This window comes from Protopterus annectens, chromosome 2.part1 (assembly GCF_019279795.1).
Source record: "Protopterus annectens isolate FY-2018-M chromosome 2.part1, PAN1.0, whole genome shotgun sequence".
Classification (NCBI taxonomy): Eukaryota; Metazoa; Chordata; order Ceratodontiformes; family Protopteridae; genus Protopterus; species Protopterus annectens.
In genome coordinates this window covers 1954828361-1954854524 of record NC_056729.1, presented here as the reverse complement: position 1 = coordinate 1954854524, position 26164 = coordinate 1954828361, and the positions used below count along the sequence as shown (strand labels likewise).

Sequence of the window (26164 nt, the reverse complement as noted above, 5' to 3'; positions counted from 1 at the left end):
CAGAGGGGTCCCCACCAGGGTCATCCTGGAGGCTGCAACATGGACTTTTGTTCATACCTTCACCAAGCATTACCACTTGCCCATCTTCTCCAAATCCAGGGCAGGCTTTGCCACTGCCATCTTGCAGGGCATCCTAGCCAGCCCCCAGTCTTCGTGACTGCCTCCTCCCTTTTGTTCAGCTTTGGGAATCAACATGACACTTAGGTGAGGTGCCAGTTCACTGCAATAATGAAACATGAAGAACTTAGTACAGTTGTGTACACTTACCATAAATTTAGATGTTGGAGTGTATTCACTGTTGCAGTCCTGGTTTCCCTCCCTCCATCCCCTTTGCCTCTCTCTCACTCTCTCTCTCACTGTCTCTCACTCTCTCTCTCTCTCTCTCTCTCTCTCTCACTCTCTCTCTCTCTCTCTCTCTCTCCCTCTCTCTCTCTCTCTCTCTGTTTCTCCTTACAAGGAATTTTTGATATTTACTTTCTACTGGTGGTGTTCTTTCACCGTAACCTAGCTCCTTATGGGGGGCTCCAGACATTTAGGGCAAGAAAAACTGATGTAATGGTGTTGGCTGCCTATTTTTATATACCACTGACGACCTGACGTCAGTCCTGAAGCGACGGCAACCGATGCAGAAATACTACACCTCTGGTATTCGGCTCATCTGAGGGCTACCCTGGCAGGGATAACCCAAATGTGATGACCAACAGTGAATACACTTGAGCGTCTATATTTATGGTAAGTGTAGACAAATGTACATTATTGTCCAAGAGGGGGGGGGATTATGCTAGAATGTACATATTCCACCAAAAGCTGTGCTGGATCTTGAGAATGTTGAGGGAAATTTGCTTTTAGCAGGGGGTAAGGGTGGAGATTAGAACTTGATTTAAAAGTATGAAGATGGATATATCTGGGAACCCAGAAGGGAAACTATAACAAGAGGATAGATTTCCGAAGAGATGTATGCGAAAATTTGTTATGAAAGATATGAATTAAGTGGAAGGAATTCAGAAAGAAATTGTCTTATTCCACAGGCTACATGACTATGACTAGAACTATATTTCACAAAAACATGTATTTGCTTGAAAGCTTTGACTCACCCCAGTAAAAATTTCACATCTTGCACGAAAAAAGCTAAAATAAAGATGTCTGGAAATGAAGTAAGTCAGGAGACAGCTGGAATTTAAGGAATGTGTAGTGGACATAGTTGGAGAGTTTTTATGGAAGATATAAATTTCTTCAGAAAGAATTGGTGGTGGTGGGGCAAAATGAAAACTGATTTTAAAAAACATGGGATAAGTGAGTCAAAGATGTGGGAAAGACATGAAATGTATAATTTATATCAGTTAACCGTGGTTAAAGTATTGTTGAATAAGGGAAATGTCATCTCACAGAACAAGAATAGAAGCAACTGCAGAATGCCAAAGAGCAAGAAATCAAGCATTTGAATAGTATGCTTGATTTTAGGAAGTTTTTTTTTGATTACTTCTTTATACAGGATCTTACAGCACAGCAATATATAACCATCAGAAAATCGAAAGGGTTGTCTCCTTCAAACTTAGGAAGCCTGTGATGAGAAAACTTACCAGAAATCTTGGATCTGAATTAGTTGACTTCATTTTATCTACGACCTGTGGGTATTTGGATCTATATCGGATCCGAGCCGCCTACTTTTCAAGCATCTACTCTGAACTCCAAGCTCCTCCCCCTTACCTGTAACCCATCACATCTCCTACTTTCCCCCAGATCTCGTTTGCCGCTTTGTGCATCAGCATCGTGATCTCTGTAGCTTCAAGTGCTGGGTGTTAGTAAGTGACTTTGGTCAAACTTTTTTGCTCTTTATAGGTGAGTATGTGTGATCGTTTAGTTCCCTTTACCTCCCCCTTGCCCCGTTTGTCAGTTTTATTCAAAAAAAAAAAAAAAGTTTGTGGTAAACTAGTATAGCAAGCTCTTCCCTACCCCTTAGGTTTGCTTGTTAGCGTGTTGGGGGTTTAAGTAGGTTGGCTGTGTGTGTTGATAGTATGGCTGATAAGCCAAAGCCTACCTTTAAAAAATGCACTGTCGCCATAAGGTTTCACTGGCCAATGTACAAAAAACAACAAGAGCCAGCAATTGGTGACTTAAAAAATTTGTATTAATATAATACTAGAAGAACAAAAACCATTGGTTGAATACTCATAATGCCATTATGCCACCCAGATTTATTAATGCGGTTGCCATGTACCATATCTATGATAACAAACATAAATTGGGCTGTGGGATGAATATAATATAATGCTAGAAGAACAAAAAACATTGGTTGAATACTCATAATGCCATTATGCCACCCAAATTTATTAATGTGGTTGCCATGTACCATATCTATGATAACAAACATAAATTGGGCTGTGGGATGAATATAATAATAATAATATTATTATATAATATTAAAGAACAAAAATCATTGGTTGAATACTCATAATGCCATTATGCCACCCAGATTTATTAATGCGGTTGCCATGTACCATATCTATGATAACGAACATAAATTGGGCTGTGGGATGAACTAGCTGATGTTTATATAGAGCATTGGTCAACTTTTTATGTTTAATGTTGCTGATATGTTCAGAAATCCGTGATCTAATCGGTTGAGAGGTCTGCCCTACATAGAATGCTCCACAGTTACATGTAGCCAAGTAAATCACCCAGTCGCTACTGCAATTGGCAAAAAACTAAGTTCAAAGACCTGGGAGCAGTTTCTACTAGAAAAATCTTTGGATGTAGTGATGTATTTACAATTAGTACAGTGGCCACAAGGAAAGCATCCACACAAAATATCCCCTGATATAGTGGTCTGTTTCAGTACAGGAAACCATTAATAAATCTGGGTGGCATAATATATTGAATTGTAAAGAAAAAAAGTGGATTATAAAGCTTGGTGGTCTATTTTCCCCAGGGCTAAATGAATATTTATGAGTATTCAACCAATGGTTTTTTTTGTTCTAGTATTTAAACAGCATGTTTTTTGAATGAAATTTATACACTGAGGAAGGCTGTGTTTTTTTCCAGCCGAAACCGGTTTGTCTTTTGAATACAAATTTTTTAAGTCACCAATTGCTGGCTCTTGTTGTTTTTTGTACATTTTCAATTTTTGGAGCCGTGCAATAGCTCTCGTGCAGGGGGACTTTATTTAGTGTTACTTCACTGGCCAATGGCCACACTCTGTGTGTTATTTGCCCGGGTGTTCCCCATCTTTCAGTTCAGTGTAGCGTGTGCGCTGGATTTAACCCCAGGGCCTTAAAAGAAAGGAAAGCCAAACTGGTTGCAAAGGGCCTTCTACCTGTTTCCTGTTTGGATGCATCGGCCTCTGCTCCTCCATCAGTTACTCAAACCCCCCCGGCTGGATTCGACCTCCCACTAGACCTGTCAAGCCATACTATCAATGCACACAGCCAACTTACTTAAACCCAACACTTTAACACACACACACACCTAAGGGGTAGGGAAGGCCTTGCTATACTACTTAACCACAAGGTTTTTTTTTTTTTTTTTTTAATAAAGCCGACGAACAGCAAAAGGAGGAGGTAAAGGGAACTAAACGATCTCACACACATACTATAAAAAGCAAAACAGTTTGGCCAAAGTCACTTACTAATACCAAACACTTGGAACTACAGAGATCACGATGCTGAAGCACGAAGCAGCAAACCAAGATCTGGGGGAAGGTAGGAGATTTGATGGGTTATGGGTAAGGGGGGAGGAGCTTGGAGCTCGAGCAGATGCTTGAAAATTTGCCGGCTTGGATCGTATATGGATCCGAATACCCACAGGTTGCAGAAAACTACTCAGATGGAACGTTATGCGGAGTACATACTTTTTTTTTTTTTTTTTTTTTTGAAATTTGTATAAAGCGGAGGAATATGGCAATGAAGAGACACAAATGGATATATTTATGAGAGACGTAATTATGCCAGTGTTAGAGGAGATGAGGTTCAGCAATTATAGCTAAGATATGATGAGGTATGATAAAAATGGGCAGAAGGGGTTGTGTAACAGTATTTTAAAATGGAGATGAGGTAGCAGTGTCTTGCAAGAAAGCTGTGGTGGCTGCATTACCCAAAGAGGGTAAAGACCCTTCAGATCCAGCTTCATATAGACTCATTTCAACTTTAAACCATGCTTATAAAGTGTGTATATTTATACTAGCAATGGGAATGTCAAAAGTGTTGCTAAAACTAATTGTTCTAAATCGTTGTAGATTTATGGAGGGGAGGCGAATATTTCACGACATTAATAGAACAATAATCCTGAATGAAGCAGAATGTAAGAAAACACTATTGTTAGTGGGTCTTGATGCAGAGAAAGTTTTCTTTAGAGTCCACTGGGATTTTGTGTGTAGGGCAGTGGCAGCATTTGGATTTCTGTGATAATTAGGAGGATATTTGAAGGGTTTGTGGAGGAAATATGAAGGGCTGGAGGAAACGGCTAAGGTAGGAGGGCTTCTCTCCAATAAGGCAAGGGTGTCCATTTTCCCTTTATTTGGTTTATATTTAGATCCATTGGCAAAGAAAATAAAGGTACTCATAAGAGTCGAGTATAAAAATGGAATAGTAAGTAAGAAAAGTTGGCTTTTTATGTGTTTTGTTCAGATGATGTTTTTATATTTGAAAAATCTAGAAAAATGCACTTTGGTGTTGTGGACCAAGTCTTATTTGGATGCAAGTTTCATGAAAGTAAAATAGACTATAATGGTAACTTTGTTACCCACACATTGATTCAGTAAGATACTGAATTATTTGAGTATGGATTAAAAAGGATTATGTTGTGGCAGTTACTCATTGTAGCAAAGTGTAGAAGATTTAGGATTTTCAGCTGGAAGCTTTTGCACAAGTATTTTTCTGCCTGAATCAGACGTTTTCCCTCATATTGATAACAAATGGTGGTGGTGGACTGGGAAACGGAGGTATTTTTTAGTAGTACGGATTAACAGATTCTAAGTATACTTTGTAATAAATGTTGGGGGAGCAGATGTTTTTAACTAAAGAGATGATTCTTTTGAGTTGGGATATAGCATATGAATTGTCTATTGACAGTAAGGCCTTAAGTTGAATGTTGTTGACTGCAAAATGAAAAAAAATGCTATAAAGTAGAAATCAAAATATTTAAAAAAAGGAGATAGAACTAGGGGTGTGTGACCTTTAGCAAACTGGAAGAAAGGAACAAATTGTATATAAATAAGTGGTATTTATGGAAACAGTTAATTCAAAACAATGTTCAGGAAGACTTTAGGAAAAACAAAGAAGTTGTATAGAAATGAGTGATATTTATGGAAGCAATTTGTTTAAAATAACAATCTGATGTCAGTCTTTATTCATTCTTGACTGACTGGCATGGTTTTGAACCCTCAGAACCGACTCTACCGTTAAACTAGCTCGCGCCAGCCAAAAATTCTCGAGCTAAGGCTTTATCCATACTGCCTTTCTTTCCATTACTTCAGCTCTTGTTTGCCGCATAGAAAATTGGACATGTCAGCCATTGGTCTAAGCAAAGTGCTGGAATTTTTTCGTATTTAGCTATGTTTCTACCTTTTACTCAACCCTTTTCCTTTCTAAACTTTTTTTCTTTGGTGTGAGCGACTGTTAGTTTTCTGATTCGTTTCCTCAAGTGTTACTAGTTTACCATCATTGGTAATTCTTGATACTATTGTTGGTATAGTTTTCCCTTCCCTTTCTCTTCTTTTCTTTCTATACCCTTTTTGGGTATCCTCTATATACACCATTGTTGGTATATTTAAAAAAAAAAACAAACTTATCTTTCTTTTCCTGTGACAAGTCTGTGTGCACGTTGTTTCCTCTGGTTTATTTAAAAAATGGCAAAAAAACAAAAAGTAAACTCCTGAGTTCAAACAATGTAAAGATTGTGGCAGAAAGATGCCCTACTCCAATGGGCATCTTTCATGTGTCTATTATTGGGTGTTCCCCATCTGGAAGTACAACCACCATATGAACTCTGCAAGGGCTTCAGTACTCGAACCCTTGCTGAGAGACGAAACAAGTTGATTCTTAAGGGTTTACTTGTCGTTTCAGTGAAGCTCTCTGTGAGGCGGAGACCTCAAAATCTCTGAAGACTGAGTCAAAGAAACAGAGCCATTCAGTACAGTCTTCTCCTAAGGTACACCAATCCAAGACTCCAAAATCTCTGATTCCGACCCCTTACTCGGAACTGAAGCCAAAAGTTCCTATAACTACACCGATTTTGTTTCAGCACCAAAGCCTTCTACGGCACGACAGCCGAGGAAACTGTTCAGACACCTTCGGTACGGACAGTGTCTTTGGCACCAATAACCTCTTCGGTGCCAATAGTTGTATTCCCAATTCCTGTGGTTTCATTTCTCCTGCTAAGCAACAGGCTACGGTTACAAGAGTCGAGACTTGAACCACCCCAGGACTAGATACTCTGTCAATAGATCCTTTCTTGGGTTAGCAGTTAAGTCTCTTTTTAGAAAGACCTGAATCTCCTTCGGGGATGTCCGTCTATTCCTCCAGGAGCGGAAATGGATGTAGTTAGATGGATCAGCTCTTGGCAGCCAGAGCCTCCCCGCTCCTTCCCGGATCTCCCTTCCTCCTGGAGCCGAGGAATTTTCCCCAGAGCTCCCACATGTATTCCTCCTTCAATCTCTCTGCAGGGTTTGGAGCCCCTTGCTCCAGTGTCCCCGGTGCCAGCTACTTTGGTACAGACGGCAGACCCAACCTCTGTACTGAACCTACTCTGTGGTCTTCTGTTCCATCAGAACAGTAGCACCCACAGGACTGTGACTTGGCTGCCTGTTCCAAGATCCTTGGATCAGCTTTATTTTTTTTTTTTATGGCGCCATCCACAATCCTTGGTTCCTTGGCAGTTTCGAGTCCTCTCTTGTCTCCTACTCTGAGGGGCGTCTCGTTTGAGCGGGGTGTGATTCCGATTCCTCAGATGTTCTTCGTGTTTCACTGTTGCAGTCATTACATTTGGGTAATCTGCTGGCAGGTTGCCCTCAGTTGGCCTGAATATCAAAGTCTTGGGTCCTGCGTCGGTTGCTGTCTCCTCTTCCATGACGTCAGGGGTATAAAACAAGCAGCCGACACCATTTTAATCAGTCTTTCTTGCCGAGCAGTGCCCGAAGCAGAAGCAGTTCGCAAGTGCCAGTCGGCTGACTCCTGAAATTTTCGTTAGTTTCAGAACCGAAGTCTTCAAACTAAAGCTAAGTACCCTGTTAGGGAAACTTTTTCTTGCTCCTTACCGATGTCAGTAAAAGTTAATTGTATTATTTGTGGGAAGCAAATACCGGATAAGGGTTTTCATTTGTACTGTATTCCTTGCCTAGGCCCTGACCACAATGTGCTTTGCTGTCGGTTTTGTGCTAAATTTAACCAACGCACTATTAAGCGTTGGTATAGTTTTGCTTCTAAATACTTTGGTTCAAGATGTAACTATCCTGAAATGTCGTTGGTTAGCAATCAGACTACCAAAATTCACAAAAAACGCAAAGAAAAAGACCGAGACCGTCGAGGTCCAAAACGGACTAAACTTCTCCTAAGCCAGTCGCCGGTTGGCCGGTACTCAGTGAGGCACTTTCGCAGCCCCTGATGCCTGCTACTTTTGAGACGCAGGCCTCTACCGAGACCCTTTCAGAGTCCGGTATGCCTCGATTATCCAAGTATTGAACCCTCAGATGTCTCTCCCTTGGATGGGTCTGGAGTCGCTGAGCAGGCACCAGCTTCTGAGGGTGTTTTCAGGCCTAAAGATTTGTATATTAAACAGACACCATCATCAAAAACAAGACCAAAACCAATTTCTATGTCTAAAAAACTGACGCATGAGCCGTGTGCTCAGGCCCCTTTGCCTAAAAAACAAATCAAAATGGCTGATGATTTAATTACCTTGATCAGGGGTTCCCAACCCTCTCCTGCTAAGAGGCCTAGGCAAGGCACTGATTATGAATCTTCAGATCAGGTTTCCATTTCTTCTGATTCCTCTTCAGATCAGGAATTTTCTATTCCCCCTTATGAGGACGCTGATGCAGAAGAATCCATCCCTTCTGCTTCTCCTCCTGAGGATTTTTCTTTTGGAGAGACTTTGCATACCTTAAGGGAACATTTTCACTGGGAGAGTCAGGATTTCTCAGAATACAAAAAGAGGCTTAGGGATTTTCTTCTTCCTCAGCATAGGCCTTTGGCTATACCTCCTGTTTAAGACATTTCTGATTGTTTTCTCAGAATCCAGCATGGCTCCTGATTCCTTGCCTCCGGCTCCTAGTAAGCCAGACAGATATTACAGGGTTCCTGACTCCCAGAAGTTTCTTTTCAAAAATCCTACTGCTGACCCTGAAACTGTTTCTCAGGGTCCCAAGGGTGTTAAGGCTTCTACTGCTAAAAATCCTACCCATTCTGATAGAGACTCCAGGGCACTGGATAGAAGGGGTAAGAAGGTTTATACGTCTGGCAATCGGGGCTTTATATGCTTAAATATCAACAGCATGTCATGGGCTTACTGAAACAGAAAATGTTGATTTCTGATTGTGTGGAAAATAGAGTTACAGGATTTATTGCATTCAGCTGAACAAGTTGGAAAGCATACTTTGCAATGTGGTTTTGATTCCTTGGAGGCCGTTTGCAGGGCCGCCGTAACTGGATCTGTGATAAGGCATGCTTGGCTCAAGGAGCAAAATCTGCCTGATCATGTTAAAGCTAAATTGCTGGATGCTCCTTTACAGCAGGGCAGTCTGTTTGGTAATAAGGCAGAAGAAGTTTTGAAAAAGATGGAAGACAAAGCTAAATCTATGCAAACTGTAAAAGATTTCTTGCAAGTGCAGCCACCCAGGTTCAGTAGACACTTTCCTACTAAGAACTGGTCCTTTCCAGTACTGAACAGAGCCGCTCAGGTCAAAACCAGACACTCCAAGGGCTCCAGGTTTTAGTCACAAGGATCTTGCAGGGCAAAATAATGGGGTGCCTCCACCTCCAAATCAGGTAGTAGCAAAGCACCACCCTATGGTAAACGGTCTCAATGACTTTCCTCTGCCATTTCCAAGCACTTATCTTTTGGCAGCCCCTTTGGGGGGAAAACTTGCACTTAATGCTCAAAATTGGCATCTAATTACCCAGGACAAGTGGGTCTTAAATATAGTATCCCAGGGGTACAGATTTCATTTCCACATGTTGCCAACTCCAAACGGATGGCCAGATCTGCCTCCAAATCAGTGGGAAGAGGCCCAGAAGCAAGTCATGTCCCTCATGGATATGGGGGCTATTCAACCAGTACCAGAAAAGGAAAAAGGACAAGGTTTTTATTCAAGACTTTTCCTGGTACCCAGAAAAGACAAATCATGACATCCAATTCTGGACTTTTCCATTCTAAATACTTTCCTGGACATTCCAAAATTCAAGATGCTGACTCTACAACAGCTACTGCCTATGCTAGGCACGAATGCCTGGTTGGTAACTCTAGACTTAAGAGGCTTACCTGCATATCCCAATCAGGGAATTTTGCAGAAGATACCTCCGCTTCAAAGCAGGCTATTTGCATTACCAGTTCTCTGCACTGCCCTTTGGCTTATCTACTGCAACCAGGGTCTTCACAAAGTGCCTGACACCAGTGATTTGCATTTTGCAGACAAAGAAACATTAAAATTTATCCTTATCCGGAAAATTGTCTAATTCAGGCAGAGGACAAGGGCACTCTTCTACAACATCTGGCGTTTGTAAAAAGGCTTCTAACATGCCTAGGGTACACCATAAATGAAAATAAATCGCAACTGGTACCCTCTCTAATTACATTCCTGGGTGCAAGCTTGAATACAGCTGTCCAGATGGCTTACTTTGTCAGACAAATTATGCAGGCTTTGGGGTTCATGGCATCTTGCATTCTACTAATTCCATATGCAAGACTGCATATGAGGAAACTTCAGTTGTACCTAAAAAGCTTATGGAGTCAACATTGTCACAGCTTGGAAACAATGATTCCTCTCATTCCTTGCCTGCAACAGGAGTTCCTTTGGTGGGCAGAGGCCTGTCACCAAAATAAGGGACCGTCATTCATTCTACCCCCTGCCACCCAAACCCTGACTACAGACGCATCAGACTATGCTTGGGGACCTATCTGGCAGGGAGATGCATTCAGGGTGAATGGAGCCCAACTCAAATGCACCTACATATCAACCAGAAAGAAATGCTAGCTGTACAGAATGTTCTGTCAGCCTTCAAAGACTTCCTTCATCCAGGACAACTACTGATAAAGGATAATACCACAGTTATGTGGTACATAAACAAGCAGGGGAGGTACCCATTCCTACCCCCTTTCCAGCCTAGCCATGGCTTTGTGGAACATGGCCTTGACTTACCAAATACATCTACAAGCTCAATTCCTGCCAGGAAAGCAAAGTACTCTACTCTAGCAGATGACCTAAGCAGAAATCTTATGGACCCACACAAATGAAAACTGGATCTGCAAATCTTCAGCATGTTGACATGAAAATGGGGGAGCTCAGACATGGATCTTTTTGCCTCTCCCCAAAACTACCAGTTAGACAAATTCTGCACAAGAATTCTTCACAAAAAAGCTTGGAAAGTGGATGCTCTGTCCATCAGCTGGAAAAACCCATCAGTCTATGCCTTCCCCCCCTCTGCCTCTGCTCTCCAAGGTTTTACTAAAAGTCAGACAGGAAAAAACAAAAATGATTCTGATTGCTCCACACTGGCCATGCCAACACTGTTACCCACTTCTAAGGAATATGTCACACCTTCCTCGGTGGTACTTGCCTCAGACTCCTCATCTATTGTCTCAGCAGAACTATCACATTCTGCATTCATCTCCAAACTCTGAATCTTGCAGCATGGCTAATCATCTATTTCCACCAGTCACATCCCTCAGCAAACCTGTGATTGATGTCATTTTGGAAGCTAGAAGGCCTAGTACTAGAAAATCTTATGCTGATAAACGGATGAGATTCTGTGCCTGAACCAAGCACAAGGAATAAACAGCAATGCCCAATATTCTTCAGATTCTGCAATATTTAACTGAGATGCTTCATAAGGGCCTATATTTTTCTTCTATAAAAATCCATGCCTCTGCCATCTTGGCTCATTGCAACACAGAGCCTCCTCTCTTTTCTCATCCCCTGCTAAAGCAGTACCTCAGAGGGGCCAAAAATTTGAGACCTCCCACCACATTTTTCTTGAAATAATATTCTAATAATAATATATCTATTTTAAAATACTATATCAGGAGAGCCCTATGTTTTAAGATGCAAGCCAAAGAGACAACATCATTAATGCCAGGCGAAGTACTGGCATCCAGTCTAACTTGCCATAAGCACTCATTTACTTCTAACATATTCTGACAGTCACCCCCTGAAGTCTTTTTTGTATTTCCTATCTATAACAAAACATATAAATTTATTAAAACTTGCACATCTTTGGCTATGAATGAATAAAGAATTTGTTGCTTTTTTGTTCTTAATGTCTCTTACATGTTCCAATATTCTTTGTCTCAGTTTTCTTGTTGTCATTCCTATATAGAAAGCAGTGCAAGGTAAATATAATATTATTATTAGAATATTATTTCAAGAAAAATGTGGAATGATCTGTTTTTCTACACAGTAAAAACAGACTCATTTTATATTCTACATAGGTGTTTTCTATAATTTATTTTGGTCATGCAACAGAATTTAAATTTGCAAATGATTTACAACTGTAGTCTGTGGTTCAACCTTGAAGTGTTAATATATGCAAAACTAATTGAACATTTATTTATTATAATTATTTAATTGAAAGTTTTTTCTCATTTGAGAATGGCAATTTTAAGTCTTTTTATAAACTATCTGTAACAATTAAATAACTGACTCTGAGGATGCCCTCTAATGGGTGAAAGCGCTTAGTCAGTTACAGATGGAAGCAGACGGTTTTATTGTTTTATGGATGGAGTATTAAAGTCGTTGTGGTTTTTACTTTTGGCTGCACTGGAATTTATTTTTTGCTTCCATATCTAGATGACTGGCTGCTCACCACCCCCACCAGGCATCTACTGCTTTGTGCCATAGACTCTGTTCTACACCTTGTCGAGTTCTTGGGCATTTTGATCAGCAAAGAAAAATCACAAATATCCCCACACAGGACCTAGAATTAATTGGGGCAAAACTAAATACAAAATCATGCGTGGCCTCCCTTCCTCATTACAGGTTGTTAAAGTTGAGATCCCAACTTCAGGTGATACTCTCTCAAGACAAAGTCCTTGCTCACCTGGTTCTACAACTTCTTGGGTCCATGGCAGCGACAATCACCTTAGTTCCCCTGGTGAGGTACCACATGACACTGCTTCAGTGGCTCCTGGCATCACAGTGATCACGTCTAACCGACCCGATGTCTCATCTAATCTTAATTACGAACCGCTGCAAAAAAAGACTTATTTTGGTGGATGAAGCCAGAAAATAATTTATGGAGTCACTTCTTATGCCCTTCTCAGCCCAAGGCCATAGTGAACGTGAAAGCTTCCCTGATGGAGTGTGAGGGGGGGGGGGGCATTTTCAGGGGAAAGACTGTCCAAGTCACTTGGTCCCCTCAGGAGGCCAATCTGCACATCAGTGTCCTAGAACTGAGAGCAGTGCTTTTAGCGTTGCAAGCATTTCAGTCTGCCCTTTTTTCAGTGGCAATTGCTGTACAGTCAGGCAACATGTCAGTAGTCTTGTAAATCAACAAACAGGGGAGAACCAGATCTTACCCTCTGTCCGGAAGCCCTAAGAGTGTGGCAATTGGCAGTCGCCTCCAACTGCTTTCTAATAGCAATGCATATTCCGGGGAATTCCAGTGTAATTGCGGACAAACTAAGCAGGTGTATTCTACCTCACGAGTGGTCTCTCAATCCCAATGTAGTGATGTGAATCTTTTTGTCGATGGGGTCAGATGTGCTGAGACCTGTTTGCCTCTCCCATAAACCACAAATGCAGCAGCTACTTTGTTCTAGTTCCCCCCCCCCTCGCAGGGAGTCCTCGAGAGATGCACTCCTCCATGATTGGCCCCTGGACTTCTGTATGCCTTCCCACCAATCCCTCTAATCCCCCAATTTCTCAGGAAAGCCCAACGGTTGAGAAGCGAAGTGATTCTCATTGCACTATTCTGGCTCCGTGAAATCTGGTTTCCCTTTCTCTGGCCTCGCCTAGTTCACCACCTGTGGACTCTGGATCCATTTCCAGACCAATAGGCTTCTCCACTTCCAGTAATTGCCAGGCATAACAATTTGTCCTCCCCTGTACAAATGATACTTCTGGCTTCTCCTAAAACATCCACCAGAAAAATTTTACTCTAGCAAATGGAAAAGATTTTCTATTTGGTCAGATACAAATGGTTTTAATCACTTCTCTGCTCCACTCGATAAGGTCTTGGAATACTTAGTCACCTTATTTAAATTGGGACCCTCAACTTCTACCATTAGTTCATAATAGATTTGAGGATCATTCTTTGATGTCTCAATGTCTTTGCAAAACCTTTAAGGGCGCTCTTCATTTGAAGACACCTTTCAAAGATCCTATAGCCCCTTGGGATTTAACCTTGGTTTTGCAGTGTTTAGTTCGACAGCCCTTTGATCCAGCAGCCACCTGTGACCTCAAGTTTCTATCCTGAAAGGTCCTTTTTTTAGTGGCTATCACTTCTGCTAGCAGAATTTCAGAATTATAGGCTTTGTGTTTGAATCATCCCTGTGTCATCTTCCACAGAGTGTGTCACTTAGAACCAGTCCCTTATTCCTTCCTAAAGTGGTATCCCGAGTCAAATATCAACCAGACTATAGACTTACCTGTTTCTTTCAAAGTTTTTCAAACAAAGGAGAGTACTGACTGCATATTTTGAACGTTCACAGGCAGTTATGTTTCTGCAAGATAGAATAAAAGCCTCGAGAAAATCAGACCAACTATTTCTATTTTTTTCAGGTACCAGATTAGGAAAACCAGTTTCAAAGGGCACCTTATCGAAATGGCTAAGAGACTGCATTTCCTTTATATATAATCAGAATAAACTCAAAACTACCAACAAAAGTTACAGCTCATTCTACAAGATCTGTTTCCATTTCAGCCGTCTTTCATTCCAGAGCTTCTATGGAAGACATGTGCAGCTGCAACTTGGGCTACTCATACTTGTATCACTCATTACAAATTTGACATGGTCTCCAGGGGAAGAGCATCATTTGGCTGTGATGCCCAGGAATATCCTTCCTTAGGGCCACCCAAGATCTAAAGTAGCTGGGGACTCTGAACCATCAGTCAAGAATGAATGAAGATCGACAACGTCCGATAAAAAAGTTGTGTTCTTACCATAACATTCCATCTGTGTTGTCAGTCTTCATTCATTCTTGACATCCCACCCTTCTGCCCCCTCCAAAGACTCCTGGAAGTTTGGAACTAGTCCTGGGATCCTTTTAGGGTTGTTGCTCATCAGATCTTCCATTTTTCTTCATAATAGGCAAACCCGATCTGAGGTAATGAGAAGAGAGAGTATGGGTAAAGCCATAGCTAGAGAGTTTTTGGCTGGTGCGAGCTAGTATAACGTCCGAGTTGGTTCCGAAGGTTCGGAATCAAGCCCATCAGGAATGAATGAAGATAGACTACAAAGATGGAACATTATGGTAAGAATGTAACTTCTTTTTCAGGAAGCGGAATGAGGTTCGAGAGAACACCGGAAATGAGCAATTTATGTAATGCCGGAGTGAATGATTAACCATTAAAGAAGAAAACATAAATGTGTACTGTATACAGAAAACTGAATGCACATGAGATGAAATTGGGTACAGATAGCTGTGATAGCAGCAAAAGGGAAAATGAGAAGAAGCTGAAAATTGAGAGAGGGAAAATAGTGGAACAGGTTAACAGCTTCAAGTAACTGGCAGATATCGTTGAGAAGGGAAGGTCTGAATGAAGAGGTCAAAGCTAGAAACAGAGGGGCTGCAGCTGACTGACTGGCACAGAGTGACAGAGGTAGTCTATGACAGAAGTATGCCAAAGAAGCTGAAAAGTAAGGTGCATAAGAGAGTGGTGCGACCAGTACTACTGTATGGTATAGAAATTTGGGTAGTAAAGGCAGAGCAGTTGAAGAAGCTGGAGGTGATGGAGATGAAGTGCCTGAGAATGATGGTAGGATGCACTTCATGGGACATATGAAGAAATGAGGACTTAAGAGCAGAAACCAAACTAGCTCCAGTTGCAGAAAAGGTCAGAGAACAGATTGCAGTGGTTTGGGCACATGTGCAGAAAAGCAGAAGATAGCCTGGGGAAGAAGATTTGGGATAGATAGAAGGCAAGAGAAAACTTGGTCCAGCAAAGAGGTGGATGGATTGTGCTAGAAAAGACCTGGGACAGTCGGGCACGAGTGTCAAAGAAGGTAAGAGAGTGGCATTGAATAGGGAGAGATGGCATCAAATGGCATGACATCCTGACCCCATGTAGAAAATGGGGGAAAGGGAGTAGATGAGATTATATATATATATATATATATATATATATATATATATATATATATATATATATATATATATATATATATATATAAAATTTCCCCTTGGTTTGTTTTCTGTTAATATAAATGTACTTATGTCAATGTTTAAATTGTGATTTAATAAAGATGTTTAAAAAAACTTTTCTCATTATGTGAAAAAAAATAGAAATGTGTTGGCAAATATACCTGGAAGTAACATTCACAATTTGAATGTGAAAGAATTTTTGAAAAGCATTAAAACAGAGCAAATACATTCTAATAATCAAACCCAGTAAAGATTGAAGCATGGTTGTTCTGCATGTTAATTATAAACATTGTTAGAATTATTCACTCGGGAAGAGACTTGCGAGAAAGTCAGTTTAAAGTCTGGACAGCTTATAGAATGCTTGATTACTAGTGGACAGTTAGTGGCGGAGATGATTGTTTGAAGTTAATTAAGTAGAATATTAACCTACCTGAAATTCACAAATATTTAAATTGGCTACCATAAGGTCCACAGTATTGAGTGGAGGTTCTGAAACAGAACCTCTATTTACAGACTTCTGAGAGTTGTTCCTTGCCTGGCATAGAAGGCACACCCGGAGCCTGCGTTGATGAATCTTTTGCTTATCTGCAAAACCGACAGCATCAGAACTACTAGGTTAAAAGACCCAAGTTTTGCTTGAGACATAAACAGGACATGTTGGACAGAGAGAGATGTTTCTCGAGAATTCCCATTCTCTGGAACAGGTTACCGTCCGTGTGAAGCAGAGTATATCTTTATCCCTATTTTAAGAGCAACTTGAAACAATAGATGAATAGTTGGAAATTCATGCCAATCTGGCTGCTATGTTTCTGATGAACAGAGGCAGTCAGTAAATCACCACCTCCAAATTTGGATCGGACAGCTAGGCTTATAAGGGTCCGGTGGTCGTTGGCCTAATATACACCTATGATCTAATGGGTGTGCTGTACTCTCCCATATTATCGAGTACCAGATACAGTATGTTTGCAACCCTGCTTGGCATATTGAGTCTAGTCCAGGTACAGTAGCTTGTGTTTTCAAAATCCAGGAATCTCTGTGCCTGCACATTTGGTGGTGTGTGTGATTCCCAGTTAACAGTGGGGTAATTAAAATTGCCTGTGAATATGGTATTACATTGGATGTTGAGTGTTTCTGGTAAGCATAAATATGTATTATGGGTTTTCTGGGTTATAGAGGGGGACCTGTAGTTTGCAAGGAAGTGGTCTGGGATTTTGCCTGTGGTGATTTGGACATGGAGATGTTCAAGTGCATGAACCCATTTGACCAGCTTTGAGGTATATTTATCTTTTTATTTAAATCAAAACACATCCACCTTTGCTCTCTGCTTTGTAATTGGTCCAAATGTATGGAAGCCATTATGGCCTTACACTGCTGGGCCACTTGCTGCAGGTTTAAACCATGTTTCAGTGACTGTACAGGCATCAGCATTCTCTAGTATGAGGACAGCTTGTTGGGAGTGGAGTTTTTTGTTTAGACTCCTACCTTTGAATAGTAACACCTTTAGATTTTTTTTGGTTTTGATTTACTATGTCAAAAGTATTTTCAGTTTGGCATTGCCTAAAAAGGCATTATGGGGGAGGACAGTGTTTTGGCTAATATTTGAAAGACTAGAGGGGAGAGGTGCAGACTATGCCTGGCAAAGCAGCGTGGCTTGTTGACTGTCTCCTTCCACGCTGACAGATGGTGCATCCCCTTCGAATGTCACTAGAAACTAAGCCAATTATTAGTCCATCTTCTGTTTTCTGGCATCATCCTTGGAGAAGGTAAAGTGCTACTCAATGATAGACACTTACCACCGTGGAACACACATTCCGAGAGCTTCATCATGTCTCTTCATATAGTCTAGGGCATGTACACCCACATGGACTAGGACTGAGTCATACTGGTACTTGTCCAATGTCCTGAGTGCGTGTGTAATATGGTGGGTCCTGGCCCCTGATAATCAGTTGACAGTGACTTTCTCCTTACTCAGCCTGGTGAGAGGGATATCAGTGTGTTTCACGATGGAGTCTCTAATGACCAGAGCATTGGATTGTGTGACGTCTTGTCTTATGGGCTTAGAAGTAGAGGATCCATGAGATGTGGCTGTGTGTGTTGATTTGAAAGAGTGCAATCGGGACTATTGAGGGTGTTGATGTGTACTTCATCTGGGAGGTCTTTGGGGTTTTACAAAGTCTGCCTTGCACTGTGTGTGTGGTGGGTGCAGCATGTGTACTACTGACAACCTAATTAACATTAGGAGTGCTTTTATGTGATAGCTTTGTCCAAGTAACATTGTGGGAAGTACATCTCTCATATGCCTTATTTTGGCTAAGAATTAGCTGGTCATCAGTACACTTGAGGCAGTTTCTCCATTGCCTTAGGATGCCCATAACTACCAAGCTGGTAATGGAGCTAGTGGGAAAGTTCATATCCATGGCAACAGGCCCTTTTTATGGATTTAGGTGGTTGTGATAAGAATGTTGTGTAAAATACAGTGTGTCTGTTTTCCATTTCTGGGGGCAGTGCCCGTCACCGAAAACTAGTTGCCCTGTGTGCAACTAGTTATTGATGAAATTTCAAAGGGTGGTTTTACACAAAAATGCCAACTCAAGATGCGTAGTCTTTACAGGGCACTGCCAAACACTTGAAGGGAAACTTATAAAGTAGACACTGATAATTTATGGGTGAAGTCCTGTCGATCTTTCCACGATTCAACCCAGCCACAGGATACATCAAAGAAGGCCCTAAGTTCTCTGAGGATTCATCAGAGGGTCCTCAGTGCTATGTGGATTCAACCCAGCCACATGATACATCAGAGGACCCTCACTGCTATGCATATCAGACATGTTGCTACAGTGCAAGTTGGTCTGTAAGAACCTTGTTTGAATTAGTAATGCCCTTTCAACTGGCCAGCTCCTCCTGCCGGCCTCTGCTGTTGAAGTTCCTTATAGATCTTTGTTGCTCTTTGAGTTGTAAGACAGTGCTATCTTTGTGGGTGAATAGGCTTATGCCGAGAATAAAGAGTGCACTTGTATAGCACATTATGGAATAGTACAGCACCACAGGTGCACGTCCAGCTTAAGCATGAGTACTTCAGAAGAACGATACTGAATTCTAACTGGTAGGGTGGATGAACACAGTCATGCGTCCCTTCAAGGAAGGTCTGCTCATAGAGCAACTGATGCAGGTAAGAATATAGATGTCATTCCTGTACAGTGTTGCCAACATTAGCTCTGTCTGTTGTTCTGCTGCGTAAAGCAGCTCCTCTGTCTCCTGTAAAAAAAAAAAAAAAATTTCCATTGAAACATCAACGTTAGTGGTAAAGTAAACCTCTGTAATAATTTAATGTTACTTTTTATTTACTTATACATTTTTGAAGTATAATCCTTGTAAATAACCCATTTTATTTTTGGATATTTTTCCACTGCAGAGAAAAGTAAAACCTAAGGACTATATTGACTATCAAAAAGATAGAGTTGACTGGACTCTCGATCGTCTAGCCCGACATGTGGAGGTGGAAAAACAATGCAGAGAAGAAAGAAACAAAGCGTTTAGGGTAAATTGACCACATCAAAGTCTTTAATAAATGCTGCATTTCTGGTTTCATTTGTGGAGGAGGGTAAAAGTGATATTTGAAATTAGTCCTGCAGCAGGATTAAGAGGCAGAGCTCAGCTTTGTTATGGTCTGTTATTCTGCTTGATTCTTTTCCTGTAGAATTAATTGTGGTGAGAACTGCATTCCTTGATTTACAGTGACAGCTCTGTCCAGGTATAAGGATGGATTAACCACACCGCCTCTAGTGCTTTTCCTCTGTTGACCAATCTATATTCCCTCTCTTTAGTTGTTGCAGGTAAATGCCAGCATGTCTATCCCAAAAGAGACATAGAAATTGAACAAGGATGCTTACTAAGTCCATCTGTGGCTGTTAAATGACCCATGTAGGATAACTGTATTGTCAGTGTTTCCCTCCCAGAGTGGAGCTCTGGATTTTGACTTTGTATTGAGTGTACCAGTAATTCAGCAAGGCTTCCTAAGAACATCAGGAAGCAAAATTGAAAGGGTTCACTTTTGCTGTTTATCTAGCAAAGATGGCCCCTTCTTTTCAGGGGAGACATTCATGTCAAAGCACTCCTTAATGATAGATAAGACCACCAGCCCTCCATGGATCACTAATTAGGGAAGGACTGGCAAATGTTATGGAAACTGCTCATATTCTCCTAGTTCCAGTTCATCTCTGTTGGCCTCTGTCTGTGTCTGCCATTTCCTCCAGTAATAAATCAGTACCTGAGAGAGATTTCCTCATTGTTGTACCATATGCCTCGCGCTACACCCTTACCCAGTAGTGAGACTGATGACTGGGTATTAGTAGAAGAAGCCCCCCCCCCCCCCAATAGTCTACCTCCATTGAGAGTTTTAGCCGACTTGGTATGTGCTTGGACCTTGGCTTGCCATTTTTGGCCATTTTGTAAACTGTTTGGTTTAAAATTGCTAGATAACTGGTTTATCATGATTGCTCCTTCATGTAAGTGTGGACTCTTGGCAATATTAGTCTCTCTAGTGGCGATAAAATGAAGCAAAATGATTGCAAGGGCTTTCTTGCACATCACATATTATTAGATGGCAGGTTATTAGGGTTACCCCTCCAAATATAATCACATATTTTGGTGGCAGGATTACAGTAGTAGTGGTGATAACAAAGGACTCCAAAGGCTTTCTTCATACCATATATAAATAGCAGGTAGCATTACAGCAGGCAGTCTCTCTCCCAGGTAATCGACAAACTCTTGGCAACATCAGCTTGCAGGTCCACTTTGTAGTTCTCTCTGCTGACATTATTCTATGTTAAGAGTCCCATTACGTTAACTTGTCTACAGCTAGCAGGCAGTTAAATTTTGCAGTGTTTAGACTTCAGGCTGACGGGTAACCCCAGCTTTTTCTGTGTTTGCATTTTGTGGATATTAGACTGTATCTTAACTGTGCCCTGGCCCTGCCTGTCCTCTTGACCCATCAAGATCATTATGTATTTTGCCCAAAGTGATTGACCGCACTGTGGTCTGGAGAGCTTAATTTCTGTAGTGGAACACTTTCATGTACACAAACACTAGCAATTTGCCGCTTACCTGCTAGTCCTGTTATCGTGCCTAACTCCTCTTTTAGAGCACGTACAGTCAAAGATTAGTTTGTACTAAACATGTATGTTGTGTAGTCCAATCTCACCTTAATTTTTACATATGGGGTTCGGAGCCGATCCTCTGCTCCGACTCAGCCGATTTACAAGCTCAAAGACTTCTGGTTGGCTCGTTGCTAAGCAGGTATTTCATGTTGCACCAGTACAAACCCTAGATCTTGTTTGCCGCGTCGACTAGTTCGGTTGTGCTTCTCTTGCTCTGGCTAAGTTTCAAATTCTTTCTATTTACATGTATAGTATTAGAGTTTATATTGTGTTGTTAGGGTTGCTATTATCCTAGGCAGTTGTGTTGTTTGCCCTTTTAGTGCAATCTTAGTTAAACTTGTTGTTAGTCTGGTATCCTGTGTGCCATTTTAGGGGTCCCTTGTAAGCGCCGTTGCGCCTTGTTTTTTCTATATCGGGTAGAGTGTTAGTTTTTGGCAGTTTTCTGTTGATAGTTAATGGGCTCCCGTTATTTCTGACCGTTATTGGGTCTCCATTTGACAGTCAGCTTAGCTTCTTCAGTGATTGTATTTTTGGCGGGGATCTGCTTGTTACTTAGGGTTGGCGTTTCCTTCCCTAGTACGATAGTTATTAAATTTTTACTAAATAGTCATTCAGCTTCTGTGTGTGTGAGTTTTTCCCTTTTCTGGTCTGTTTAAATTAGAAGACCTAGCTTTCTGTCCACCGGGCTAGGCCCGTTTAAGTTAGAGGGACCTAGTCCTCTCACCTTCTTCTTCCTTTCCTGGGTGGTGGTGGTGGTGTGTGTGTGTGTGTGTGTGTGTGTGTGTGTGTGTGTGTGTGTGTGTGTGTGTGTGTGTGTGTGTGTGTGTGTGTGTGTGTGTGTGATGTCTAAGGAGAATAAGGACCACAAACCTTCAGGTTTTAAGACGTGCATGAAATGCTCCCAAAAGATGTCTTTAATGGATGGCCACAGTAGCTGTGTCTACTGTTTAGGAGCCATCCACTTCCAGGAATCGTGCTTGTTCTGCCATGCTTTCTCTCCGATGGTGTTACAGGAGAGAAAGAACAAGCTTATACTCAAGGGTCTACTAAAACCATCCTTTGAGGAAGCTCTATCCAGTTTTTCGGCTTCCTCCAAGTCTGGCAAATCTAAATCTTCAAAAAGGCCTTCTCTGGTACCGGCTGGTGTCTTGGAGCTGCCTCCTAAACAGTCAAAATCTGCCTCCTTGACTCCACAGCCTTCGGAGCCGAAGGAGAGCCACCATTATGGTGCCAAAGTAATTTCTGAGTGTTTCGGAGTCGACCTCTGAACTGATTGAATCAGCAGTTGAATCTGTTACTTGGAGCTGGTCTGTTGATTCCCTACCGGTTTCCGTGTTACTAAAGTCTCCAGTGCCCCTTAGGCCAAGATCCACTACTTATGTCTTCAAGGACCCTTTTGGAAGAAGATGTGGAGAGGGTAGGGTTGAGACTCTTTAAGTCCCTTTGTTGTTGCTTTTGAGCCGGGTTCGGCTCCGATATGCTCGGTGCCGTCCGTCGTGTCCAGGGGCCGAAGCTCTCCTGTCTGCGCCGACAGGGAGGGTTGGAATCCATCTTCGGTTCTGAGCCTTCCTTTCGGTGAGATGACGAGGAGCGTGCTGTCTCATTCTCCAGCTACTACCAGTGGTACTAGCACTCTCTCCCTGAGAGCACCCACTTCGGTCTCAGCCCCTACTCTCTCCGGAGACGGCAGAAACTCTCAGCCTCAGGAGCCATCGGCTGGTGGCCCTCACTCTTCCGAGGCATCCCCAGAATGTCCTTTCGATGAGCTTCCCTGGATGATATGTAAGAGGAAGCATGTTGAGTCCCAGGATGAGTCTTTGACATCGGACACTGACCTTGAGGAGTTGGAAGGGTCCCCCAAGTTGTCCTCTGATGATGTCTCCTTTGTGGACATCCTAGAGATCCTTAAGCAGAGATGCGACTGGCCCACTGTCAACCCTTCTGATGAGGGGTCTGTGTACCTGAAGGCTTTCGGGTCTCAACCTTCTGCCTCTTGGGTGTCTCCACCTTTTGACGAACTGATGGATTTAGACGAAAAGTGTGGGATACTCCTGATGCCGTGGAGCCAGTCCCCAGGAGACCTAATAAGTTTGTCTGCTCCTCCTGGTAGAGTTTTTGTCTAAGGCTGTTCCCGTAGATGCCATTGTGGCAGCGGCGACATAGGAGGAGCTGGCGGAGACTTCTTCCTCTGTTCATCCGCCAGACAAGGATTCGTGACAGATGGACAGATTTGGGAAGCGTATCCTTACTTCAGCGACGTTTACCCTTCGATCGTTGAACTATCTCACTCACTTCACGAAATTGCTGAGGGATCTCCTCAAGGAGTTAGGAGATTCTTTACAAGGTGTGTGCGCTAAGGGAGTCCCTTTCAAAATTTCTGCTCAGTTGTCCACCTTAAATTTTATAGTCAACTCCTCCACGCAGCTTATCTCCTATGCCGCTGATGGAGCGAGTAGAGCAGCCAGTTCAGGAGTTGCCCTGACGTGTCACTCCTGGATGCACTTGTGTAATTTTGCGGAACCGTTCAAGTCTACTTTCACGAACACCCCATTTGATGGGTCCTCATTGTTTGGTTCTAAGTTGAAGGATACACTCCCTGGATGTGAGCAAGAAGGAAAGACACTTTCTGCCGTGGGAGTATGTTTTATTGATGTTCTTCATGTTTCACTGTTGCAGTCATTACATTTGGGTAATCTTGCTGGCAGGTCGCCCTCAGTCGGCCTGAATTCCAACGTTCTGGGTCCTGCGTCGGCCGCTGTCGCCCCTTCCCTGACGTCAGGTCGTCAGGGGTATAAAAGATGCGACAGACGCCATTTTCTTCAGTCTTTCTTGCCGTGCGGTGCCCGAAGCAGAAGCAGTTACCAAGTGCCGGTCGGCCGACTCTTGAGATTTTCGTGTTCGAGTTTCAGATCCGAAGTTTTCAGTAAAGCTAAATACCCCGTTGGGGAAACATTTTTCTTGCTCCAGACCGATGTCTTCTTGTGGAAAGCAAATACCTCATAAAGACTTTCATTCTTACTGTATTCCTTGCCTATGCCCTGATCACAACGTTTCTGGTTGTCTGTTTTGTGCTAGATTTAACCAACGCACTATTAAGCGTCTGTATGGTTTTGCTTTAAACTATTTTGGACGCCGGTTTAATTATCCAGAAATGTCGTCGGATAGCCATCCGACTACCGGAGTTCACAAAAAACGCAACGAAAAGGAGAGAGAGAGACAACAGAGGCCCAAAACCGACGACAAAGCTTCTAGGCCAGTCGCCAGTTCACCAATTCTCAGTGAGGTGCTTTCGCAGCCGCTGACGCCCGCTACTTTAGAGTCGCAGGCCGCTACCGACTCCCACGTGGAGTCGGCCATGCCGCTGGAAACTCAAGGTATTGGAGCCTCGGATATTATCCCTTCAGATGGGTCCGGAGCTGCTGAGCAGGCATCGGCTTCTGATGGTGTATTCAGACCTAAACATCTTTACATTAAACCAACTTCAGCTTCAAAGGCAAAGACTAAAACATCTTCTAAAGCAAAGAAACAAACTCGAGCCACATGGACAGGCCTCTATGCCCAAAAAACAGATGCTCAAAATGGCCTTAGACTTGATTACCTTGATCAGGGGTTCCCACCCCCCCCCCCCCCCTGATGAGGCCTAGGCAAGAGACTGACTATGAATCTTCAGATCCGGTTTCTATTTCTTCTGATTCCTCTTTTGATCAGGAATATTCTCTTCCCCCCCCTATGAGGATTCTGATGCTGAAGAAATCTATACCTTCAGCTTCTCCTCCAGAGGGCTATTCTTTTGGGGAAACTTTGCATACCATGAGGGAGCATTTCCACTGGGAGAGCCAAGATTTTTCAGAATCTAAAAAGAGGCTCAGGGATTTCCTTTTACTACGTCAACACAGGCCACTAGCCATTCCACCTGTGTTAGACATTATAGATGATGTGGATGATGTGCTTTCAGAGTCTTACCCCTGACTCCTTACCTCCAGCTCCTGTTAAGCCTGAAAGATATTACAGGGTCCCTGACTCTCATAAATTCCTTTTTAAAAACCCTGCTGCAGACCCAGAAACTATTTCATAGGGTCCAAAAGAAGTTAAGGCTTCCGCTGCAAAAAACCCTACCCCCTCTGACAGAGATTGTAGGGCACTGGATAGATGGGGAAAAAAGGTTTACACATCTGCTACCTTGGTTAAAAGGGCCTTAAACTGTCAGTTTCATATGCTCAAATATCAGCAACATGTTATGGCATTGCTTAAACAGAAAATGTTATCAAACTCTGAATGTGCAGAAAACAAGGAAATGCAGGATTTATTGCATGCAGCTGAACAAGTTGGAAAGCATACTTTGCAATGTGGTTTTGATTCTTTGGAGGCCTCCTGCAGGGCCGCCGTTACGGGTTCTGTAATTAGGCGGCATGCTTGGATAAAGGAACAAAATCTGCCTGATCATGTCAAAGTTAAATTATTAGATGCACCTTTACAGCATGATACTTTGTTTGGTGTTAAGGCAGAAGAGGTATTAAAGAAAATGGAGGACAAAGCTAAATCTATGCAAACTGTCAGATTTTTTTACAAGTACAGCCACCTAGGTTTAGTAGACACTGGCCTACAAAGAATTGGTCCTTTCCTGTGTCAGACCTCAAAGGGGCAGATCCAGATGCCCTGGAGGCAGATCCCAGGCGCAAGGTTCATACAGGTCAAAGCAATGGGGTGCTTCTACCTCCAAAGTTGGAGAAGACAAATCACAGCCATACAGGAAACGATCCCAATGACTTCCCCCTGCCTGCACCAAGCACTTATCTCCTGGCAGCACCCTTAGGGGGGAAATTATCACTTTTTTTCTCAAAATTGGCACATTATAACCCAGGACAAGTGGGTTCTAAATATCGTGTCACAAGGGTACAAGTTCCATTTCCATACCCTGCCAAAGGCAAACGGCTGGCCAGATCTGCCAAAAAAATCAATGGGCAGAGGCACAAAAACAAGTCTCATCCCTCATGGACATGGCCATTCAACAAGTACCAGAGCAAGAGCAGGGACAAGGATTTTACTCAAGACTATTCTTGGTACACAGAAAGGACAAGGCCTGGAGACCAATACTGGACCTATCTATTCTGAGCACATTCCTGGATATACCAAAATTCAAGATGTTGACTTTGCAGCAGGCAAGAACGCTTGGCTTGTGACTCAAAACTTAAAAGAGGCATACCTGCATGTCCCAATCAGACAATTATGCAGAAGATACCTCAGATTCAAGGCTGGCTCAATGCATTACCAATTCCCTGCACTGCTCTTTGGCTTATCTACTGCACCCAGGGTCTTTACAAAGTGCCTAGCACCAGTAATTGCATTCTTCAGACAAAGAGGAATACAAATATATCCTTACTTGGACGACTGTCTAATTCAAGCAGAGACCAAGGACATTCTTCTACAGCATCTGGCGTTTGTGAACTTCTAACATGCCTAGGGCACACAGTCAACGAAAAGAAATCAAAACTAGTACC

At 42.4% G+C, this 26164-nt stretch overlaps 1 protein-coding gene across 4 annotated transcripts in view; it reads left to right on the top strand.

The window, feature by feature from the left end:
• Positions 1-26164, top strand: part of ZNF451 (zinc finger protein 451) — a 1506235-nt gene that overhangs the window by 183146 nt on the left and 1296925 nt on the right. For all 4 annotated transcript variants that reach the window (XM_044063345.1, XM_044063343.1, XM_044063344.1 and 1 more), the window contains exon 4: positions 18923-19048. In XM_044063345.1, coding sequence (XP_043919280.1) covers positions 18923-19048 — 126 coding nt within the window. The remainder of the gene's footprint in view (positions 1-18922; positions 19049-26164) is intronic.